The 24,882-nt window shown below is 40.1% G+C and overlaps 1 protein-coding gene across 1 annotated transcript in view; it reads right to left on the bottom strand.

The window, feature by feature from the left end:
- The window catches only part of LOC138800082 (dual oxidase 1-like), a 105,959-nt gene that overhangs the window by 70,535 nt on the left and 10,542 nt on the right, over positions 1–24,882 (bottom strand). Inside the window, exons 2-8 of the mRNA XM_069981891.1 lie at positions 19,577–19,644; positions 17,248–17,331; positions 16,303–16,467; positions 11,205–11,392; positions 7,426–7,627; positions 6,189–6,355; positions 5,150–5,210 (exon numbers count right to left, since the gene is read on the bottom strand). Of these exons, the coding sequence (XP_069837992.1) occupies positions 5,150–5,210; positions 6,189–6,355; positions 7,426–7,627; positions 11,205–11,392; positions 16,303–16,467; positions 17,248–17,331; positions 19,577–19,643 (934 nt within the window). The 5' untranslated portion in view covers position 19,644. The remainder of the gene's footprint in view (positions 1–5,149; positions 5,211–6,188; positions 6,356–7,425; positions 7,628–11,204; positions 11,393–16,302; positions 16,468–17,247; positions 17,332–19,576; positions 19,645–24,882) is intronic.

The following is a 24,882-nucleotide window of genomic DNA, read 5'->3' as shown; positions in this document are numbered from 1 at the left end:
ATTCAGCCTGTCATTGCAAAGTACAATTAGTGATGCAAAAAATAAGGGCTCATGTGGGTCTGTAGGTGTAAAAATACAAGTGCTATGGCCTTTTAAGCACAAGGAGGAAAAAACGAAAATGCAAAAACAAAAATTAGCCTGGTCCCGAAGGGGTTAAAATCGCTCTATTCCCAGGCTTATAGCGCTTTTATCCTTTGGTCTATGGGGCTGTATGAGGTGTCATTTTTTGCGCCATGATGTTTACTTTCTATCAATACCTTGATTGCACATATACGACTTTTTGATCGCTTTTTATTAAATTTTTTCTGGATTTGATGCGACCAAAAATGCGCAATTTTGCACTTTGGGATTTTTTTGAGCTGACGCCGTTTACCGTGCGAAATCAGGAATGTGATTAATTAATAGTTCGGGCGATTACACACGCGGCGATAGCAAACATGTTTATTTATTTATTTATTTGTTTACTTTTATTTATAACCTGGGAAAAGGGGGGTGATTCAGACTTTTATTGGGGGAGGGGGCTTTTTACTAATGACAACACTTTTTTTTTTTTTTTACACATATACTAGAAGCCCCCCTAGGGGACTTCTAGTATATATACTTTGATCTTACTTATACTTACTATACTTTGAGATCTTTGCTGTATATATATACAGCAAAGATTAATGAGATTGGCACTCGTTTGCTTTCGGCTGCTGCAGCCGAATACAAACGAGTGCCGAGTCGGGGACGGCGCCATCTTGGACGAGTCCCCGGCCGGCATCAGACAGGGAGACGTTGTCCCGGAGGAGCGATCTCCGCCACTAGACACCAGGGAAATGCTGTATCCGGTAATCGGATGCAGCTGTCATGTTTGACAGCTGCATCTGATGACTGTATTATATATATTATTGTATTACATGTATTATATATATGTATATATATATAATGACTGTCCCATTCTATCTTTGATAGCTATGGTGAGTGCAATACCTTATCCAGACTTGTGCTGTTTGGGGGCAGCTTCCTCCGCCGGTCGTGCTGGCTGGGTTTTGGTGTAGCATTTTTGGGTCTGGTCCTGTTTTTATGCAGCTGAGAGGTACTAGTATCAGCCATAGGTGTGAGGTGCAGCACTCTTTTTCTTCCCTGAACCGTATTTTGTTTCTTTCTTTTCTCTGTGTTTTGCACTCCTCCTGGTGAGACCCACATGACCGCAATTAGCAGGAGACACCTGAGTGCTCACGGTTTTAATCCCTCCTGTCTGTCCCATTCTATCTTTGATAGCTATGGTGAGTGCGATACCTTATCCAGACTTGTGCTGTTTGGGGGCAGCTTCCTCCGCCGGTGGTGCTGGCTGGGTTCTGGTGTGGCATTTTTGGGTCTGGTCCTGTGGCATGGGGGTTGCAGGGCCGTTCCATGGCCTCCCTTCCCTGACTGTGCATGCCTGCGGGGGTGGCGGTCGCTGACTGGCACAGTGTGGACTTAGCGTAGGGACCCATGTGTATCAGATACCTGCATGCGGTACATGGGGCAGTGTGGCTTGATCAATTCACATACAGAATTCTGATGTTTTTTATGCAGCCGAGAGGTACTAGTATCAGCCAAAGGTGTGAGATGCAGCACTCTTTTTCTTCCCTGAACTGTATATACATAATGACAATATATATATATATATATATATATATATATATATATATATATATATATACTGTATATGTTATAATTACTATATATATATATATATATATATATATATATATATATATAATGACAGACAATATATTGTGTTATGTGGCCAAAAAATAAAATGTCTTGTGGCCAGTACTGCAGTGTGTAAGTGACCCCATGTTCAGAAGACAAGAAGATACCTGCTTTACTGTTGGTGCACTGATAACCCCTGAGCTCTGCAAGGATTCTGCATTTTCCTAGATGATTACAGCAGGTAGCCAAGAACAGTACAGAATGGATAGGTACATGTCACTCTTCTAATCTTACAATCTCTTGCTGTCATTCCAATTCGTCTTTGGTCTTCCAACCACAGGGACATGAAGTGTTTAACAGTACTGACATCTCGGCCTATGTGCAGTCAAGCATTCTGCCCCTCTCAGTGTGTGACAAGTGATGTTAACTGGCACGTCAATGAACAAGAGGCCCCACAGTCATATGACTTCCCTTTGATCCGATTTCTAAAGTTGCATGTGGCTACCAAAATTTGCTTTCAATTTGGATTTTTTACCATTAAAGCTTCTTTCACATGCTATAGATTGGCCCTAGGTGTTGGAAAAATTTATAATAAATTTGTGGATCTTATTGACACATGTTACTTCCTTGATTTGCATAACCTTACAGCTTGTCCTTCTTGGTGTTGCAATTTCAGTGTTGAGGAGTGTATAATTAACCTGTGTGAAAAACTAATTTTCCTTTTCATTCTGTAAACAGAACTGCAAACAGAAATGTTGGTTTATAGAACATGTACCACAGGAGTATGAAAAACCCATACTATCGATAGTCCATCTATTTCCTCTCTCCACAATTGAATGTGTCTAAAAAGAAAAGTGTTTGCTTTTTTTTTTAACTGGTGAAACAAATTGCCAGTGTCTAAATAGTTACTGTCTGTTTTATTCTGACATAGAAAATTAAGGCTCAGTTTAGCGCTTCTTAAATAATAAAAAATAAAAAGTTGGAAATTTTACTATTGGTTACAATTATGACTGTGTCAAGTTTTCCAGTTTGGCTAGATGTTCATTTCAATTTCAAATGATGTGTAATATGCTTAAAGGACAAGTGCCATGAAAAACTTTTCCCCAGTAATTAAAGCACATTACAAAGTTATATAACTCTGTAATATGCTTCAATCACCTATCTGCCTCTCTTCCCTGTCTTTTCCCCCCTACACCCCCCACCATGAAGTGTCCTGACTCACACAGACCTAATGACTGTCGTCACCATCACCAAGCTCTTCTCTCAGCTCCTTCTCCTGTTACACTAGCCTCCCCCCTCCCCTGCCTTGTCAGGTGACTCAGCTTGGTCAGCTCCGATTGGCTGAAGAACTGCAAGCCATCACTTGTCACATGTCACTTGCTTATCTTCCCTCTGACTGACTTCGGCACATAGGCAGCTCCCCCCTCCCCTCATACCCTCTCTCCTGCTGCCGTGGACTCAGTGAAGGAGTCATGTCACTAGAGAAGATAAGCTGAGCAAGCTGAGTCACCTGACAAGAAGGGGGAGGTGGAGGCTGGTGTAACAGGACCTAGAGCAGCCCTCCTGCTGATGACTCATCCTCACAAGAAGGAGCTGCCTGGTGAGGGTGACGACAGTAATCAGGTCTGTGTAAGTTTAGTGCACTTGCTGGTGGGGGGTGGAGGGGAGGGAAAGACAGGGAAGGGAGACAGATAGGTGATTGAAGCATATTACAGAGTTATATAACTTTGTAATGTGCTTCAATTACTGGGAAAAAGTTTTTCATGGCACTTGTCCTTTAAGGCCACGTTCACGCAACTCATATTTTGAATAATCACTGCCATTGTTGCAATTTGCAACAACGGCTGTGATTAAATCAAAAGATGCTTTCCATTGACAATGAATGGATACTCATAGGGGGACATTTATCAAACTAATTGCGCCTGTTTTTAGTCTAATATATCTAGTTTGCACTCAAAATAAATCTAATATCAATTTATGAAGCTGTTTTAGACTATCCAAATTAGATGCGACTTTTTGAATTAGATTTTTTGTTGTTAATTAGATCAAAAGTGCGCCAGAATTCTTTTTTAGATAAATTTATTAACTGCGCAATTTTTAAAAAAGTTGCATATATTGGCGCATCGCTACGTCTGCTCCGAACCAGGTGAATTTATTAGACTAATTAAAAGACCATTATTTTTAAGACACATTTACTATGCTATTAGACAATTTACATAAATTAAATTAAATAGACCAAAAAGGTTTTTTTTCCCTATCCATACAGGGCTATGGCATACAGCACTTAAGGGAGGATTAGCATTTTTATAATGCTGATTCTCTCTGGAATGCTGAGGGGAAACCTATCCCAAACACCAATTTTTTCCATGTAGCTTTTTAACCAAGGGGACCCAATTTCCCTTAAAGGAGACCTGTCACCCCCTGTGCCGCGGTGAAGGCTGCCCGACCCCCCGCTAGAGTCACTTATACTTACCCCTTCTCTCCTAGTCCCGAGCCTGGAAACGGCCCCGGTACGGAGATATCCCCGTCGGAAGCCCGACACGCGTGCTCCAGAGATGAGTCCGACGCCCATAGAGAATGAATGGAGCCATTAATTCTCTATGGGCGTCACACTCATCTCTGCAGCGCATGCACGGATTCAGACGGGGATATCTCCATCCCGGGACCGGCTCCAGGTGCGTGACTTGGAGAGAAGGGGTAAGTTTAAGGGTCTCTAGCGGGGGTCGGGCAGCCTTCACCCCGGAACGGGAGTGTGACAGGTTCCCTTTAATATAGTTATCTATTTCAGTAGACAACTCTATTCTTAGTTATTTTTTAGATTTATCAGGAGTACAAACAACCAATTGACCAAACTTCCCTTTATCCTTATCATCGAACAATAAGAGTGAGGACTTTTCCCAGTTTATCGTGAAACCAGAGTAAACCCCACATTTCATGGTAACCTCCATAACCCCTCTCGCTCAAACCTCCTAACCTAATGTACTCACTTAGCCTGCATAGCAATCGCGAACGGGAGGGGAGAGAGTGGACACCCCTGTATAGTCTCCCTAGTCAGGATAATTATGTGCAGCCTTAGACTATGTTCACACAACCTATGTGTTGTATAAATCATGGCCATTGTTGCAATTTGTATAAACGACCGTGATTTATTCAAAACATAAGTTGTATGTGCATAGAATCCCGTCCAGAGCATATACACATAGTATACGCTCCAGCTTGACATGTCCGGCCACACGCTCCATTGTGTGCAGCCGTAAATTGGGATGCAGGTGTACACTGATGCGCCCAAATCCAGCCGGGATGATCTTCAGTAACAAGGGCTGCTCTGCGACCCGGCCGCGTCACAGAAGAGCCGGTGTTATCCCAAGTGTGAACCTGCCCTTATGACGAATTTGTATAGCTGATAAATCAGGCATTAATTCCCCATTAGATAATAAAAGCTTTGCATTTTTCAATGTGAAAGACGTACCTTGGTAAGAAGGAACTTCCTTTTGAAGAAACACAGGTAACCACTCATACAAAACAATATTCTAAATGAAGAATAAATGTGATTAGATTATGATCATTGTAAAGCATACAATCAGACAAATACTACTGAATTATAGCAGTATTCCGGTCAAATTTTCTTGCATCATTTTATTGTTATCATCAAGCTTTCTAAACAGTATATGCAATATGTTATATTATAAGAGCATGGGCAGAATACCTCTTTAAGTAAATACTTAAAAATAATAATAATAATAAATATAAATAAATATAAAGATGAATACACTAATATCTCAAGAAAATCTGAGTTATAAATGTGTGCATTTTATTTAATTTTTTATTTGACTAATAAAATTTTTACCTTTTGGATACACAGTACGGCTATGTTCACACCACGTTTAACAGCGTCCGTTCCACAGCAACCGACACTGTTAAACTGCTGGCCGCCAGGCTGCATTTAGCCCGGTTCTGCAGCCAATACCTCTGTATCGGCTGCAAGAACATTCTTATTTTACTATTGATTTGCGGGCACCGTCGGGTCGAGCAGCGGGAGCGTAATCGCGCAAGCCCTCTCATAGACAGGCTATGGCACACTGAGGCAGGCGAGATTCCGCCACATTGACAGTGTGAACATACCCTTATTATTTAAATGGAATATATATATATATATATATATATATATATATATATATATATATATGTATATATATATATATATATATATATATATATATATATATATATATATACTTATATATATAACCAAAACAAGTGAATGACGTGCAGCACCAGTGTGACGGTTGCTCCTTGCTGGCTATAAGCAGTGGCCCCTAGCGGCTTAAAGCATCCGAAAGTCAGACATACATGATGCTTTTATGGTGGAACACTCTAATAGCTCACGTCTGTAGTATGGCTCTGTACAATTTGGTCATGTGCATAAAATATTAGAAAAGCTTTACCCAAAGATTTTGAGATATTCATATTCTACACAGATATATTGCATTATTGCAATGTCATTTTACCTGGTAGGTAGCAATCACCCATTTTCTAGCATGCTGAAACAAGTCTTCATCTGACCACTCTGGATGTTTTTTAGCAAATTCATCAGCTAGATAGTTATGGTATCTGAACCAAACAATGCTTTCAGCTTGAATGAATGGGTTTTCATTGGCTCTGTTATAACCAAAACCTATAAACAAATAGAAAAAGAAAAAAGACAAACCTGACTACTTCTTCTAGATATACTGGGTTGCTATTTTGAAAATGTATTACAGTCCACAGTAAGCCAGAAAGATAATTTGCATATGTACAGTACTCTAAGAAGATATGATGGATCTATAGGTTATTGCATGTCATATATTTTAATTGGCAGCTCAAAATTGGTCAACAGCTATGTGTTCATCCTTACTTTTCCTTGAATTCAGTTGTGGATTTCAATTCCTCATCATGACACAAATTTAACAGAGTATAGCAACATGCTAGCAAAAAACCTTAAAAGTCTGAAATTCACATCACAACCAATGGGTGACCACGCATAGGCATCTACTGTACAGCATATAGGTCTTCCAGATATTGCATTGTCATGTGTGTTTTTTTTCTCAGCTGGTCATCTAATGACTCATATTGTGCGTTAGGATATGTTGGGACATGAAGAAAGTCATGGAAGGACACATCTGTATACCGGATCTGTATTCAAACTAATACCAGTAAAGTTTATTGGACCCTCTTTGACTAAAACAGTAAGTACCACTTCATTATGTAATTTTTTTTTTTTTTTTTATACTGGGTCAACATCAGCGCATTTTTAAACTCCTGCTCGGTTCTCGCCATTTGTGTTGTGTTTCTCAATCTGTAATTTGGCCTGCCATGTACACCGTGCACAGATAATCCCTTGCCCTCAGTGATGCAGCCAGATTTCAGTCTGATAGAGGCACAAAAAATTAACCACGCAACTGAGATGTACATGCTGGCACTGACCATGTACTATACTGTATATTTAAAAAAAAAATAAATCATTAAGTGAAGTGGTATATTGCTTTTATAGGTCTGTTGGGGTGTTGTCAGTTTTCTCAGGCTATTTGTGCAATCAAAAATACCAGAAATTCCTGTAGAAACTTCAATATACCAAAATACTACAATGTAACAGGGCATTAGTATGTGGCATGACACCATTATGTCTAATTTTAATTTATCTTCCACTTACTTCTAGTAGGTAGACGTGTTCTATGGTAGTCAGTCATGACATTCAATAGATCTTACCATAAATCCCAATGTTTTCTTTACCCCTCTTGAAAGGGTAGATGGGTTTCCACATAGGCATTCTATCATTAGCTTCTTTAGGAAACATTGGATCTGGGCCAGATGCCAATTTTCCACCAGAAAAGCTTCTTAAAGCATCACACCAAGAATGAGAGGGTCCGTATATAGAACTGCCATCAATCCAGGCTGTTACAGAATTGACCTGATAAACATAAAATCAATGAAAGCAAGTATGGAATGATATAGTAATAACTATGCATAGTAAACTCTTTGTAGACATTTCTCTATTTGGCTATGTTCACATAGTATTTCCATCAGTCTTTTGGTCAGTATTTTTTTTAACCAAAATCAGGAGTGGAACTGAGCGGGCAAAATTATAATGAAAAGATTTGCACAGCTTCTGTATTTTCAACCCACTCCTGGTTTTAACCCAGAAAAGACTGACCAAAAGACTGACAGAAATACTATGTGTGAATACAGCCTCTCAACTAAAAGTACAAGTTTCTAACCAATGACAATAAATATAATTTGAAACGTTAAGGCTATATTCTATTCACAAATAGGGGGAGATTTATCAAACATGGTGTAAAGTGAAACTGGCTCAGTTGCCCCCAGCAACCAATCAGATTCCATATTTCATTCCTCACAGACTCTTTGGAAAATAAAAGGTGGAATCTGATTGGTTGCTAGGGGCAACTGAGCCAGTTTCACTTTACACCATGTTTGATAAATCTCCCCCATAGTTTTTTTCTTAGCAGTGCAAAAAATAAGCTATTTTTCTAAATAAATAAATAAAGACATAGAAAATACTTATTTTCAACAAATAATGAACATGTTGACATCCAAAAACAAAGCCAAAAACAAATCAGTGACCAACATAACCACCTTTCTTTACAATGACACTAAAAAGCGTTCCATCCATAGATTCTGTCAGTTGCTTGATCTGCTTTGGATCAACATTGCGTGCAGCAGCCACCACAGCCAGAGGACTGTTTTCCCTCCCTGTAAATTTCCCATTTTATGAGGGGCCACAGGTTCTCTATGGGGCTCAGATTAGGTGAACCACGGGGCCATGTCATTATTTTTCTTCTTTTAGACCTTTACTGGCCAGCCATGCTGTGGAGTATTTGGATGCATGCGATGGAGCATTGTCCTGCATGAAAATCATGTTTTTCTTGAACGATACTGACTTCTACCTGTACCGCTGCTTGAAGGTATCTTCCAGAAACTGGCAGTAGGTCTGGGTGTTGAGCTTTACTCCATCCTCAACCCGAAAAGATCCCACAAGTTTATCTTTGATGATACCAGCCCATACCAGTACCCCACCTCTACCTTACTGGAGTCTGAGTCGGAGTGGAGCTCTCTGCTCTTTACTGATCCAGCCTCTGGCCCATCAATCTCACTCATCAAGAGTCACTCTCATTTCATCAGTCTATAAAACCTTAGAAAAAGGGGTGGTCTTGGGGTGTCTTCACACACACCGGATCCGCAGCAGATCCAGTGTCAATGCATCCCTATGATAATACATGCTCGCAGTGGGATGAACATCCCACTGTAAGCATTTAAGTTAACCCCCTGGCGACCGGAGCATACATCACCTCCTCCCCACTTTGGCTTGCTTCGGGGGTTCCCGGCATCTGCTTGTCCCGCTCAGCCAATCAGTGTGCTGCCCTTCCACAGCCACTGATTGGCTGAGTGGGTCATCTTGCCGAGAACTCACGAAGCAAGCCGGTACAGGGAGGAGGTGATGTATGCCCCGGCTGCCAGGGAGTTAACTTACATACTTACAGCGGGATGTCAATCCTGCTGCGAGTATGTATTCTTATAGGTATGAAAGGACAAATCCGCTGAAATCCGCTGCGGATCCGGTGTGTGTTAAGGAACCCTTAAGATATTTCTTGGCCGAGACGTTTCTTGTTCAAAGGTGGTCGTTTTTAAGCCTTCCTTACCTTGGCCATGTCCCTACAGTATGTATCGCACACCTTGTGCTTTTTGATACTCTAGTAACATTGCAGCTCTGAAATATGGCAAAATTGGTGGCTAGTGGCATTTTTGCACCTTCAAGCTTGATTTTTCTCAATTTATGAGCAGTTTTTTTTTGCGCCTTTTTTTTCAACACGCTTCTTGCGACCCTGTTGGCTATTTGCCATGAAACACTTGTTTGTTCGGTGATCACACTTCAAAGGTTTGGCAATGTCAGGACTGCTGCATCCCTCTGTAAGACATCTCACAATTTTTGACTTTGCCAAAGGAAAGGAAGTTGCCTAATAATTAAGCACACCTTATATAGGGTGTTGATGTCATTAGACCACACCCCTCCTCATTACAGAGATGCACATCACCTGATTTACTTAATTGGTAGTTGGCGTTGAAGCCTATACAGCTCGGAGTAGAACAGCATGTATAAAAAGGATTATGTGATCAAAATACTAATTTGCCTAATAATTCTGCACACAGTGTACTAGGTTGGGTCACTCAGTTGCAATCTCCTGATCTGTCCCATTAGTACTGGCAGATGGTTTTAACTTAAAGGGGCTATCCAGCGCTACAAAAACATGGCCACTTTTCCCCCTACTCTTGTCTCCAGTTCAGGTGTAGTTTGCAATTAAGCTCTATTTACTTCAATGGAACTGATTTTCGAAAGCCCACCCAAACTGAAGACAAGAGAGGGGAAAAAGTGGCCATGTTTTGTAGCGCTGGATAACTCCTTTAACATGCGAGCAAGGGGGATTATGGGAAGTGTCTGCACTGTTGCATGGTAAAAGCAGGGTCAGAAGCCAGAAGTTAATAAATTCATGGGAGAAAAAATGTTATAGTGATGTAATGCTACTAATTCTGTGGGTCAAACAGACTAGACTTCAGACATGTTTTACCTATATTAATATAGTGTAGCATTAGAACAGAGATATTTGTACTGTTGACGTATGTAACTCACGGACAATAATCTGAATACAATTGTAATAAACTCATATGCCTATGATTAAACAGCATATGAAACATTAAGCATAACCTTAGCAGTGGGCAGCATGTTATAGAACAGGATCCATATTTCAGGTAATTCTGGCTTTGGAAGTCTACTGGGTAATCCTACCCAGAGATCCAAAGCTTTCCATGTATAAGTGTGCATGAGGAGACAGCTGACCTTTAACTGAGACTGCCCACTGGACTCCCAAAGACAAAAAGAGCAGAGTATTCTATCACTTAATTACAACTTATAATGAATATGTTTTCACAAATTTACATATCAATCTGCTAGTCTATAACTTGCTGCCTACAGGTCACACTACATGTTTTATGTAAAAGGCATGTGTTACTTAGGGAGATGGAAAATCTTCTGGATAGCTTCACACATAAAAGAATCACAGCGGATTCCATGCTGTGAGATCCGCAGCATTCCACCTGGCAAGTTAAGCTTGCTGCATTGCTTCATCCTGTTCTAACTTCTTGTGGGTGGAATAAACTTGAGAGGCAGTTCAAGCCAGTAGTGCTCTGGTGATGTCGCACTGCTGATCTAAACATGCGTGCTAATTAAGCAGCAGGATGGGAGTTACTGTGCATCTGCTAGGATATGCTCTGCCAAATCCTTGCCATCCCCTATAGTAAACTAGCTGTCACACACTGCCCGACCTGGGCTACTGAATTGCAGCAAGGGTGGTAGCCAAAGGAAATTATGTGGATGAGGAGAGCTCCCAAACATTAAAAGACAGATAAACAACTACAAAAATACTACATATGGCCAGGTGGCCCAGAATAGCCCTTTTACAGTATGTTACTCATACTTGGTAGCGTGGATTGTTTGGACTGTTCCCACTTCGTTTACACCACTGACTTCGTCTGAATGGAATAACAACTTTTCCAGTGTTGTCTGGATCAAAAATTTCATCTCCCGCTGGAATTTTAATATTTAAATATTCAATTGGACATCCCAGGTTTTCAATTCCATATATTTCAGATATGACATGATATCCTGGAAAACAGATAAATGCTAATAATGAATAACATAAAACTGAGCTGAGATAAAGAACAGGATGTACCGATTCTAAGAACACAGCAGCTCGGCAACCCACACGGCAACACGGCAACTTCTGTGTCAGTGAGAGAGTCAGGTTCCATAGGATTACATTATTAGCCAGCTTCATCACATAACACAGGGTAAGGAGATGATTGCGCTAAGTGTGGACTTCTGCCGGCTTGTTCTACAAATCGATATGGGCCTCAACACTCAGACCTGCACCAATCAAAAGTTTTTACATTTCTCTATGACATGTCAAAAGTTTTTTGAAACAACAGTGACACTTTAAAACAACTAAAACCCATGAATGTAAAACTGAGCTAGTATGAGAGAAGAAGAAAAAAACGTAAAAAAAAAATGTATACTGTGTATATATATATTTATTCATTATATTCAGGTTGGGTTTACACGTAAATGATCCGCAGTGAATCTCTTACTATCACTTTCAAAAGGATTGTCATCCCACTATGAGTATGTAAGCAGCAGCCCCCTTAACCCCCCAATGGCCCGGTGCATACATTACCGAGTCCAGCATGCTTTGGGGACTCCTGGTGTCTGGACGTCCTGCTCAGCCAATCAGTGGCTGCAGCAGGGCAGTGCACTGATTGGCTGAGCGGGATGTCCAGACACCAGCAGCCCCTGAAACAAGCCAGAACGCGGACCCGGTAATGTATGCGACAGGCCACGGAGGGTTAAGGGGGCTGCCTTTTACATACTTGCAGCGGGATGACAATTTTGCTGTGAGTATGTAACCTTATTGAAAGTGACAGGAGTGTAATCACAGCAGATTTTGCTGCTAACTCACAGTGTGGAATCCGCTGTGATTCCGTTACGTGTGAACCCACTCTAAAGGAGTAATCCAAGCCTTAACATTTTTTTAAATATTGCTGACCTTTAATACAGAACAAAATAAAGATCCTATTTTTGCATCACCATGCTTGTCCTGAGGCATCTTTGGATCTCAAGCTGAAAGCTCCCTCCGCCATTTCCAAAATAGATTCATCTTAGTAGTGGCAGCCTGCTCAGCCAATCACTGACTGGAGCAGGACACTGTTGCAGCCTGTGACTGGCTGAGCATCTGCCACGGCTGAGATACATCTTTCTTCAAAGTGGTGGCAGGAGTGTGAAGCAGTAGACCCAAGATGCCACAGAAGAACCCTAGGGTTTTCTAAAAGGCACAAAGTACCCCTAAGGTGATAATGGTAGCAGCAGCAATGGCCTTTGGTTAGACACAGATATACACCTATATAGACTAAGGCTGGGTTCACACTATGTATATTTGAGGCTGTATTTGGTCCTCATGTCAGGTCCTCATAACAACCAAAACCAGGAGTGGATTGAAAACACAGAAAGGATCTGTTCACACAATGTTGAAACTGAGTGGATGGCCGTCATATAATGGTAAATAACTGCTATTATTTCAATATAACAGCCGTTGTTTTAAAATAACAGCAAATATTTGCCATTAAATGGCGGCCATCCACTCAATTACAACATTATGTAAACAGATCCTTTCTGTGTTTTCAATCCACTCCTGGTTTTGGTTGCTATACAGCCTCAAATATACAGCCTCAAATATACGTAGTGTGAACCCAAATACATATTCATCTCTATCTTCACAGAATTCTCTTTCCCTTACCTTCCCGGTAGCCTCTCCCACGTCAGCGGTTTTACTATCCACTTTTTAAGATATCACCTTGCCAGTGTATGTTCTAGGATTTATCTTTATCTTCTTCCACTATTTTAATCTTCCTTTATGTGGTTTCATCTCTCCTTCCCCTCCAAAGTATTATCTTCCTACAGTCTAGCTTACCCTCCCCTCACCAGATATCTTTCCTCCTAGGTATAACCTTTAGCAGTTACCACTTCTTCCTCATCTCCTAAGTATTAACTTCCATGGCTTCACCAGAGATGATCTCTCCTACTTCTCCAACTTTACATTGTTTACTGCAGATTTAAATGAGCTCTATAGGGGATTTTCTCAATGGTATTACATCCAATATTTTTTATACATTTTAATGCCCTGGAATGACTAAAATGTTTGCCATTCATCCTTTGTCTCCACACGTTATTAGAACATGGTAAGATGTTTCCAAGATTACATCATGATTTCTTTATTGAAACACACCTTAAATCAATTTAAGCTGTCATGTCACACAATATATATGAAACCAAGTTAAACAAGGGAAATTAGAGTCTTTGTTGATGAACCCACTTAGTCATGAAATAGGTCAACTATTATAATAGGAGCCTCTTAATTATGTAGCACAATAATCACAACATAACAAATGGTATTGTCTTTATAACTGCCTGTTGTGCCTGCCACTTATGTCGCCCAGGCTCATTCCTGTATTATTTGGTGACACTGGGAGCAGTCTTCCTGGATACAATTTGCATAATAATGGGATGTGCATATGAAATGTGCATCTATCATTCAACCAGTTCAGCTCCCATTAACAAATAAAAAAAAATAGCAGCTACTTTTAACAGCAAAGGGAATATCTTCTTCCAACAGTCTAGCTTCCTACCCTCCCCAAATATATCATCCTAGTTATAGGAGGACATACTATACTTTACTTTACTTATAAAGCTTATTTTTTAGTCTTATAAACAGTGGCATTCTTGTCCATTATCATTGTCTGCTATTGTATGTTAGTCCCATTCATGTGAGTGGAGTGGAGCTGCAATACAAGGCAAAATCCATAACAAAGGTAGCCCTTTCTAACTTTTCAATTATTTTTTTTTTATAACTTATGTAAAGTCACATCTATGTGTCTAATGAAGAGATCACGGGAGGCTCTGATGAAGTAAGCTGTGGAATAAAGACTTGTAGAGTCTGTAAGGTTTGTACAGACAGGCGCACCTCTGTATCTGCGGTATTCATTTTCCTAAGCTGTTAATTATAGGGTTCTCACAGCTGACTCCAGGCTCTCTGAGCTATGTACAACAACACTATCCGTAAACAATATAAATACATTGAAGATCTCTGATTCATTGTGAAAGTGACAGGCTTCTTTGTTTATTTGTACATAAACAATAATTAAAGAAAAATATTGTCATAGATAATACCAGCATTGTGGCAATGATTATATACATATGTCAATAAATATTATGTAAAACATCTACCAAGTTCATTTCCTGAGAGCAGGAGCATACATCAGTGACAAGTAGACTTTAATATAGATACCAACATGCTGTAAATTCCTTGTGTAAGATAATTCTGGAATGTAGATTAAGCCCATATTACATGGGGCGACATAGAGGAGCAAACGAGTGCTGTCAGTGCTTGTTTGCTCCTCGTTCCCAGCTCGCTGCCGCCGCTATTGAACTCACCGGCAGCGAGTGGTTAAGCAGGGGAGGCCGCAGGGAGGCTAGATCATCCGGGCAGCCCATAGCATATAGCAGTGGTCTGCTGCCACCGCTCCTATTTCACGGAGTGACGGCAGTAGATCGGTGCGTATGAGTTGTATGAGTATGGGACAAATGACTGCAACGATCACCTAACATCGTTCATGTCGACTGATCATTGCCTTCTATTACACGGAACGATTATCGGCCGTAACGGCCGATAATCGTTCCGTGTGCTAGGGCCTTTAGATCTGAAGTATGGCTGCTTTTACACAGGGCCAAAGGGACAATATTGTTCAATGTAAAAGGCCCAGTGATCAGCCGCATGATCGCATCACACAGCCGCATGACTCTGTACCCACAATCTGACCCCCCCCCCCAAACCGTTTGTACCTTCAGATACCTGCTTTTAATCCAAGATCTGTCCTGTCTGTTTGGAAGGTGATGCAGTTATTGTCCTAAAAAACAACTTTTAAACTTACAGCCCTGAGCCAAAGGGCCGTGGCCTAGACCTGTGTATGCATTAGGCTGGCCCAACCTCTCTGTCCCTCCTCCCCGCCCTCCTCATCATTAGGAATGCTCCAGGCAGATTGTCTCCTATTCATCACCTGTGTCAGCCCGGCACGTTAAGGCACCTGTGCAGTGTTCACTGCAGAGCAAAAGGAAAGAGAGCAGGGGAGGAGGGAAGGAGAGGTGATGCAAAGTTAGGGCTCAGATACTCCAAGCCACGGCTGTTTGGCACAGGGCTGCAAGTTTAAAAATAGTTTTTTAGGACAATAACTGCATCACCTGCCGAACGGACCCCAGGACAGATTTTGGATTAAAAGCCGCTATAAGAAGGTACAAGTGGTTTGGGGGGTCAGATTGTGGGTACAAAGTGACTTTAAAAAATCCTTATTTGTCATAATATTACACAGGGAGATGTGCAGCTGACTAGTCATGAGCGAACATTTTCATAATTGTTTGTATATTCATATGAACATGACGCTAATTGTTCGTGTTCACCGATCACAAATAATTTGTTTGATGATCAAAATGGTGATAACAAACATATTCAATGCGAATGTTCACAACTGCGTCATTTATGCTTTGTACAGTACCTGATAATCTGTACACATGTGCAGAGACCAGAACATTTATTTCTACTGTACGCTCGTTACTTTTTCATGAATGTTCAGTAAACACAAACCGTTCACGAAAAATTTTTATGCTCATGTTCAGGATCTTAACCAAACCGAGATGTTCACTCATCACTACAGCCGACTAATGATGAAAGTATGAACTGCAAAAATGATCCAGCCTTCCCTACCTGCACAATAGTACCATGTAATAGACTCCTTAACCCTTTGATGACCCAGGACGTACAGTACCTGTAACCATGCCAAATACATTACCAAATACATAGTACGATTAACCATTGGACTCCTCAGCCCAAAATTAGTTTAGTAAATAAGTGGCAACTTGTACAGATTTTGTAACCTTAGTAAATAGAATTACATTTTCACAATTTTTCTTACCGAAAAAGACTCCTACGACGGTTCGGTTCCGTTGAGATGATAGACCCGAAGGCCCTTTCATAGCAACATTGCTTATTTTTCTTGGGTTGGGAAGATGTGGTTCCTTCATCGCTTGATACACTCCATCAGAATATGCTGGAGGCATAAGCCGCAGGAGTCTAGAACCTAAAAAACAAGTACAGTTTACATGCACGGTATAAATATACCTCAAAGACGTGACATTTCAACATAATGTGCATGCTTGTGCTATAAAGGTGTTTTACTGAATATATGTATGCTTTGCTACTGCTTCTTTCCATTACCCTTTTTTTTTTTTTTTACAATTTTTATGATTTTTCTGTGAGCACCCTCCTTCAAGTTAAAATGTACAAGATGAACCTTGGTTGTGCTTACATTTAGGAGAGTCATCTCAGAAATGTCTGTTACTAAGAAAAGATTTACTTCAGCAGCCTATGGAAAAAATCTGCCAGGTATGAACATACGCATGCATTACTGGACTAATTGTCTTCCTGGTGTGTGTGCCATAATGACTAAGAAGGAAACTGCCCTACTCAGCAAATCATGGGACCCCGCAGTGGCCACTGATTGGCTATTCAGGGCAGCACCTGCATGGTCACATGGTCATTAGCACAAGAAGAAGCTGTAGACAGGGATCGGAAGCCATTTGGACTGCAGAGGGAGGGGAGCAGGATGGGTGAGTATAGCTTGTTTATTATTTCTAACTTGCAGTATTACTTTTAACTTATTATTTTTCAAACTTGCAGCCTTCAAGCTATAGCAAAACTACAATTTCCCTCATGCCTGGACAGCCAAAGCTTTAATTGTCCAGGCATGATGGAAATTGTAGTTTCGCAAAAGCTGTAGGTCCACAGTTTGACATCTGTGTTCTGTAAGCTCAAATTTTAAAGTCATGGTCATGGTAAAAGATGAATTTTATGAACATACCTGCAGAGCCTCTGCTATGGTGAACCAAATTGTTATACCAGCCATCATAGCGTTGAATTTCCCAGTTAATATTTTTTTGCGAGCCTATGAAAGAAAGGATCAGTGTTATATAACAGTAAAAATAATCCTTATAATATTCAAGGGGTTGTCCAGCAAAAATGTTTTTCTTTCAAATCAACTGGTGTCAGAAAGTTATATAGATTTGTATTTTACTTCATTTAAAAAATCTCTAGTCTTCCAGTACTTATCAGCTGTTGTATGTGCAACGTCCGCACAGTGGACTGGAGGCTCTATTAGGGCCAGATAGGGTGCCGGTGGTGTTGTCAGGGGCAATAGTGTCACGGTGCTTTACTCCTACCTTAGCGGTCCTGGCTCTCGTAAGGCCCCGGGCGGTCGTCACAGCAATGAGGTGGTTGGTTTCCAGTGTTTGGAGACAATGAATAGACTGGGTGATATAACTGAGGGACTTTACTTTCTGGTTTACACAGCAATACAGCACATTGGAATGGTGTTCAGTCACTCTCCAGTCAGGCTGCATGAAGTGAGCATTGGGTTCCCTCTGCCTTAGTGGTTATAGCCTTTATCTGGCTGGTTAGAATCTCTCCTCTCTCTTCTTGCTTTGCCTGCTCTGCACTCAGCAGGTTACTTCACTTACTTGAAGGTTTTAGTCAGCACACGACTGCTTATATCTGACTATGATGAAGAGCACGTGTCTGCTCCTCCTCACCGACTACATCTACTCAACTCCTCTCAGGACCTGTAAGACCTCCTACTGTTGCCTAGGCAACCCACTTGAGGTGGAAGGCCGCTGGGTCCCAATGCTCACTGTCAACATGTTGGCAATGCACTGCCACCTGCTGGACACCAATGATAAAGCATTACACAGTTACTTTCTACAAAGCACATGTCATATTGCAGATAAAACTTTGTAGTGCCTTGTGGGTCACTACATATGTCCTGCGGGAAATGGTGTATTCTCTCCACTCTGACATAGTGCTTTCTGCTGACATCTCTGGCTGAGACAGGAACTGTCCAGAGCAGGAGAGGTTTTCTATGACGATTCCCATAGAAAGCCTCTCCTCGAGAGTTCCTGTCTCAGCCAGAGATGTCAGCAGAAAGCACTATGTCAGAATGGAGAGAATTAGAGATGAGCGAACCTCGAGCATGCTGGAGTCCATCCGAACCCGAGCTTTCGGCATTTGATTAGCAGTGGCTGCTGAAGTTGGATAAAGCCCTAAGGCTATGTGGAAAACATGGATATAGTCATTGGCTGTATCCATGTTTTCCAGACAACCTTAGAGCTTTATCCAACTTCAGCAGCCACTGCTAATCAAATGCCGAACGATCGGGTTCAGATGAACTCGAGTATGCTCTAGGTTAGCTCATCTCTAGAGAGAATACACCATTTCCCACAGGACATACAGCAGCTGATAAGTATTGGAAGACTAGAGATTTTTTAATAGAAGTAAATTACAAACCTATGTAACTTTCTGACACCAGTTGATTTGAAAGAAAAACATTTTCGCTGGACAACCCCTTTAAATCAAAATAAAATCTCAACCATAAAGGTTATACTGTAAAATTACAAATACATGTTATTTTAATTATGTTAAATATTTCAATTTTTATCAAACATTTTTTATATAGACTTGCATATAGTCATTATTAAAATTAGGAACTACTCTTGTAATCTAATTTATAAAGTAGAATGTCTGTTTGTCTGTCTGCTCTTCAGGGTACAAACACACACAGCAGATACGCAGCAGATACGCAGCAGATTTGATACTGTGTTCAGTTATTTACATCTAATCTGCTGCGTATCGCAGCAGTAAATACGCAGCGTATATGCCGTGTGTGTTTGTACCCTTATACTATATGCATATATGTAGGGAAAGAAGAAAAAAATCTATCTATCTATCTATCTATCTATCTATCTATCTATCTATCAATCAGAGTTGTTTAGTTATTTAATGGAATCAAATCTGGTGATACATGAGGAAAAAGTTCTGAGTGTTACTGAAGAGACAGGATGTTTAACATAACACCACACTTCCTGCTGCTGCACCGCAGATCGAACATATAGTGATGTGGACAGCAGTGTGGAAGGTGTCCTACTCGATTATGAATACTGCTTTCCTGGCCATTCTTATGATAAATATTTAATATTATTAACTGATGTAGTGCATTTTAATGATAAACACAAGCATCCTTTGACTATACTACATAGCACATTGCACTGTCCCTATATTACATTGAATGAAATTATACCTGTTCATATAGTTCTCTAAAAAACTATTGTTTTACTGAAGTAACTTGCCTATACACTTACATGTAAAACTCCAGAACTCTGCAAGGAAAAGCCAAGCACAAATCAGCCCACCAAGTTTTGACTTCATTCTGAAATAAAGTGAAGTTAAATTAGAAGGAAATATAACAGACAATAGAGACAGGTGTTGAATAATTAATAATGATGAATAGCCCAGAAGTGAAAGGATATGTTTATTGGGAAAAGAATATAATTGAAGGGAGGTATAATTAATCTGCTGGATGGGCTGGATACAAGATGAGATATGCTGGGAATGACTACAGGTTCCCTATGACATCCTGCAGCATATTTTCCAGCAACTGGGTCTGTAGAACCTTCATTCTATTGGTATCTGAAGATGACCATAAATGCTCAATTTGTAATAAATCTAGTACCGGACAGGCAAAGGGATTGTTACAATCTGGACAGTCAGCCTTGCTGTATGTGAGAGTAAAGTACCAGTTGCCAGCCCTGCCATGAGAGGTAACACATGTGGCCACAGGATGTTCTACACATATATTTTTTTTTTTTACAATATTTTATTGAAGTTATACATAAATACAAAGTGATAAGAACAATCATATAATAATAGATAAACTATTACAAGTCAGTAGACTTATATAAAATTACACAAATAAATATAACAAATCATTAAAACAAACAAGAAAGCAACCAATTATTGCTCTAACATACAAATGAAGTAAAATTGTATCATACTATGCTCTATATCAAGTACAGGTAAGTACTCCCAGGGTACCTGCAACTATTGCTTTGTGATACCAAGCTGTATTGGAAAATTGTTGCATAACCGAATTTCTTTCTTCTGTAGACAGAGCATTCACTATAAAAAGTTTCCATTTTTTCATGAAAGAAACCGTAAACATTTCATTACTACGTAGGGTATCAATCATTTCCCAATTAAGTGTTTCTTTGAGATTATCAACCAACTCTGGTATTGTAGGGGATGTAGACTTGAGCCAATGATTTAAAAGGCATTTAAGGGCTAACAATAGAGTAAGGTGAACTCCAGGAGGAAGAGTCCTTCTGGCTGAGAGAGCCTCACCTCCTTCCGTCACATCATGGAACAAGTAACAGATTGGATCAAAAGGCAGAGACGTGCCCCAAGTGTTTGTTAGAAAAGATTCTATCAATTTCCAATATAAGTGGACATGGGGACACAGCCATACACAGTGAAAGAGATCAGCTTTAGATTTAGCACATTTAGGACAGTGTTGTGAATAACCTTCTATGTGTTGAATATAAGAGAGATTAAAAGCATATATTGCTTTGTTTAACAGTCGGAAGTGGAGCTCTCTCAGTTTTGTGTTAGGAGTAGCGGTGTGGATGAATTTAATTCCATTTAGTAATCGTTGTTCTAAATCATTACAATGTAAGTCGTCATACCATTTTTTCACAAATGCCGGGGGGGGGGGGGGGGGTTGGTCCTACACATATTAATGAGCTGTTGGTATCTTTCATAACATTACTAGGGGTGACTGACTGTCACTTGCGATAACTCCCCAAATCATGTAAAGAAAGTATTGAGTGTGCAAAGCTTACCAATAATGTGGGTACTCAGACATAGTAAGGAGCAACTACAAATCTCAGAAAAAGCATATGTTATTGTACAAACTTGGCACACCAAAAAAATGTACATCACACATATTCTCATTAAGCCAATCCTAATCCAATTTCACGATTAAACTATAAAAAAAATTACAATGTTCTATGAAAAATTATTGAAACCAAAACTCATAATGGGACTTTACTGATACGACACAAACAAATAGAGCGGATCTCTATTGAAGATATAAATGGTATTGCACAAATCCTTAGAAAAGTAACCTGGAAACCTTTCTCTTTAAACTAGGCTACAACCTATAATAATTCTGCAACACACTTGACTGGCTGCATTTTACCTCCTGTTTCTCTCCCAGTACCTTATAGATTGTAAGCCATCGTGGGCAGGGTCCTCTTCCCCATGTATCTGTCTGCCATTTACCTTCTTGTAATGTTCCTGTTTGTTACCCCTATCGCTTGTATAGCCCTCTGGAATCAAGGGTGCTTAAATAAATAAATAAATAAATAAATAAATAAAGTAATAATAAGTACATACACTAAGCTATGTATTGCCGGAAAGTGTTGGTGCCAAATGTATCAAATAAGTTACAAACGTGCTGTATGCTCATATTTGTTGCAGAAAATCAGATTAGCACAACATGAGCATGCCATAGGCTGTATCTATGTTTTCCAGGATTCCCTAGGGCTGCATCAAACTTCTTCAGCCACCAGATCTCAAATGCTGAACAATCAGAGTTGAGCATGCTTGAGTTGCACTCATCTCTAGAACCTAGCCAAAAAGAGACCACTTTGTGCAGGGTTCAAGAGCCACAGCTGTGGGAAGGGAACTGGAAGGAGTGATGTGGGAAGGGGGTAGGCAGGGTGGAAGGACTGATTAAGAACCGAGAGGAAGCAAATATATTGTGAGATCTGTAGCAATGAGCAGCTGCTTAACCAGGACAAGCAATGCAATATGCCTCTACAGTAGTTTTATTATTTTTACATAACATCAGAGTACAACTATAAATAATCTAATGCTGTATTTTTTATTGTTTCTAATTTATGTACCTTAAACCAAAGCAAATTGCAGCAAAGAACTGTGGTCCAGAAAGCTATGATCATACACCCTGCAATGCATCAAAGCATGGCATTAGGGCAGTGGAGATATCTCAAGGAGGCCCAACATGTAGTGTCTTGTGAACCAAAGGTCTAATGAATAACTTATTATTCATCTCTATTACAGAGCAATATTGCTATAGCTATGACTCTGTATTACTACAAAATTATGAGAAACAAAAACTGGAGAGAAACCAGACTGGTACATACTTTTAGCATCATCTTAAATATGACACACCTGAACAGCTAACATGTATAAATGTGCTGTTCTCATTGCTTGAGGCATTGTTAGGGAGAATAGTTTGCTTAGTTCTCAGCTGTCAGAAAGTATCTGACAATAGAGCAGACATATAAATGTTTGGCTTATAAGCTAGGAAAAGCTCATATTCACAGGTTGTTTTTATCCAAAGGAGTCAAAGTAGAATGTCCTTTAGCATCCATTAGGGTGGTATGCACACCAGCATACAATTTTTCAGCTAAATAGATATAACAGCAAACTGCACGTTCTTATATAGATTGCTTTCAAAGAAAAAAAAAATACAACATTCAATTCCCATAAGGTCAAAAAGCTAAGACATTTTCTAATAGGTAGTGGTAAACTACCTATAAACTCATATAAAAAAAATTAAAGAAATGACACAAGGGTTCAAAAAGTAAGAATAAAGATTATGGTCCCCCTGCCCCCCACGATTCACACATATTGGTTATTTTTTTTTAGACTGGAACTCTTAACTAATTAAAACATCTAATGATGTAGACCCTGACATGTTTCTCTGTTAATATAGTGTCATTAGCGGTATGGGGCAGTAGCAATGGTGGTACCACCTAACGGTGGTAACAGTGTGTGTGTGTGTGGGGGGGGGGTGTTTGTTTTTTTATAGCATCTATATATGTCAATATGACCATACAAGCGAAAATGGTACAGCTGAGGCTATTGATATGCTGTAGTTGAAGTTTGTTTTTGTTTTCTAATCAAGGTACAGTAGTAAAATAAAGTATGCTCAGCAGGAGTTACAGTATTTTTAACAGAATTATACAAAATCATTGTGCCTTCTTCTCTCCCCTTTATACATACTGTATGTAAGTGTTCTTGCACTGAGGTCCATAGAAAGTCAATGGAAAGACCTCACTTCTGTGTGGACTCTCTAATAATGTACATAGCAAGAGACTCCTTTAAGAATCACATTTAGGGCAGGGCCGTATTTACCACTAGGCACCGGTATCGGGCAGCACCTTGCAGGGGGGGGCAGCACCAGGGAGCAGGAGGACAGAAAAAACAATTTTGTTTTTGTTTTTATTTTTTTTAGTTTCCCTCCTCCCGTTCAGACTTGCCAGTAAATCTGGTGTCTTTTCCAGGGGGGTGGGGGGTATGGTAGTATTGGTCAGGTCTGGTATCGCCAATAGGTGCGTGTAGATGGGGCGTCTCCAGGTTTAGTGCCTAGGGCAGCAGCAGCTGTTAATACAGCCCTGATTTAGGGTACAAACCCACACACCGTATACACAGCAGATACGCAGCAAAAACGCAGCAGATTTGGTGGTGCAGATTTGATGCTGTGTTCAGTTATTTAGATCTAATCTGCTGCGTATTTGTTGCGTATTTGTTGCGTATTTGCTGCGTATCGCAGCAGTAAATAAGCTGTGTATACGGTGTGTGGGTTTGTACCCTTAGAATCACAAATAGTTGTGCTATGTACTTTCACAAAGCTACTGCGTGTACTAGTACAGGGGGTCAATGCAACCTCCTGTAGTTGTACATGTTGTCTGTTAGTTTTTAAAAGTAATATGGTCCAATATGTCTGTCTTTCTGTGTACCTAAACTACTGTAACTTATGACCATAAATACAAATGCAACCTACTTCAATTATTCTCTCTTTCTTTCTCTCTCTAATTTATTTTTGAGTTTCTCTACATGTATTACAGTCAATTCAAAAAAGAAGTATTTTGCTATCAAGTTATCTTTTTATTTCATATATTTACTGTTATTTATTTTTACAGACAATTTTACAGATAATATCTTGCTCAAGCCACTGTCCTAAAACATCTAAAAAAAAAAACATTTTAGATTGCTATTTGGTAAAAGGTTCTATCGAACTCGACCAAAAGTTCAGTTAGTTGTAGAAGCAAATGTTTGGCAAAGTTCGAAACGAACCAAGGTTCAATGGATTCAGTTTGCTCACATCTAATTACCACCAAACTTCTTGAAAGTTTCCAATTTCTTTTGCATTTTTCAAAATAATTTTTATACCACAAGGTGACTTACACTGGAAGTGTGATTGGAAGTGTGATAGAGTCCTATTGTGCTATCTACATATCAAATAATGCAGCTTAAGGCTATGTTCAGACAACAGGAGAGACCTGCCGGGTCATGGAACGGCCAGTCTCTGAAAAGTTCATCCCGGCGAGTACTGCAGTACTGGAAGGTGATCTTTAGCCCCGGGGGGCATGCCCACATCAGAACTCCCCATTGCACACTATAGAGCGAGCAGCCAGAGCTGCTCGCTCTATAGTGTGCACTGACAGGGTCTTCTGCGGCCGCTATTCAATGTATATGTCAGTTGTTGGCAGCGCCATAAGGGATCCCAGCCGGGGTCCCATAGACGGCAAGGCAACGTATATTTTCATAATAATCACACCCTTTGTTGCAATGGGCAACA

The sequence above is a fragment of the Dendropsophus ebraccatus genome, chromosome 1 (genome assembly GCF_027789765.1).
Source record: "Dendropsophus ebraccatus isolate aDenEbr1 chromosome 1, aDenEbr1.pat, whole genome shotgun sequence".
Lineage (NCBI taxonomy): Eukaryota > Metazoa > Chordata > Amphibia > Anura > Hylidae > Dendropsophus > Dendropsophus ebraccatus.
This window is presented reverse-complemented; position numbering and strand designations above follow the sequence as displayed.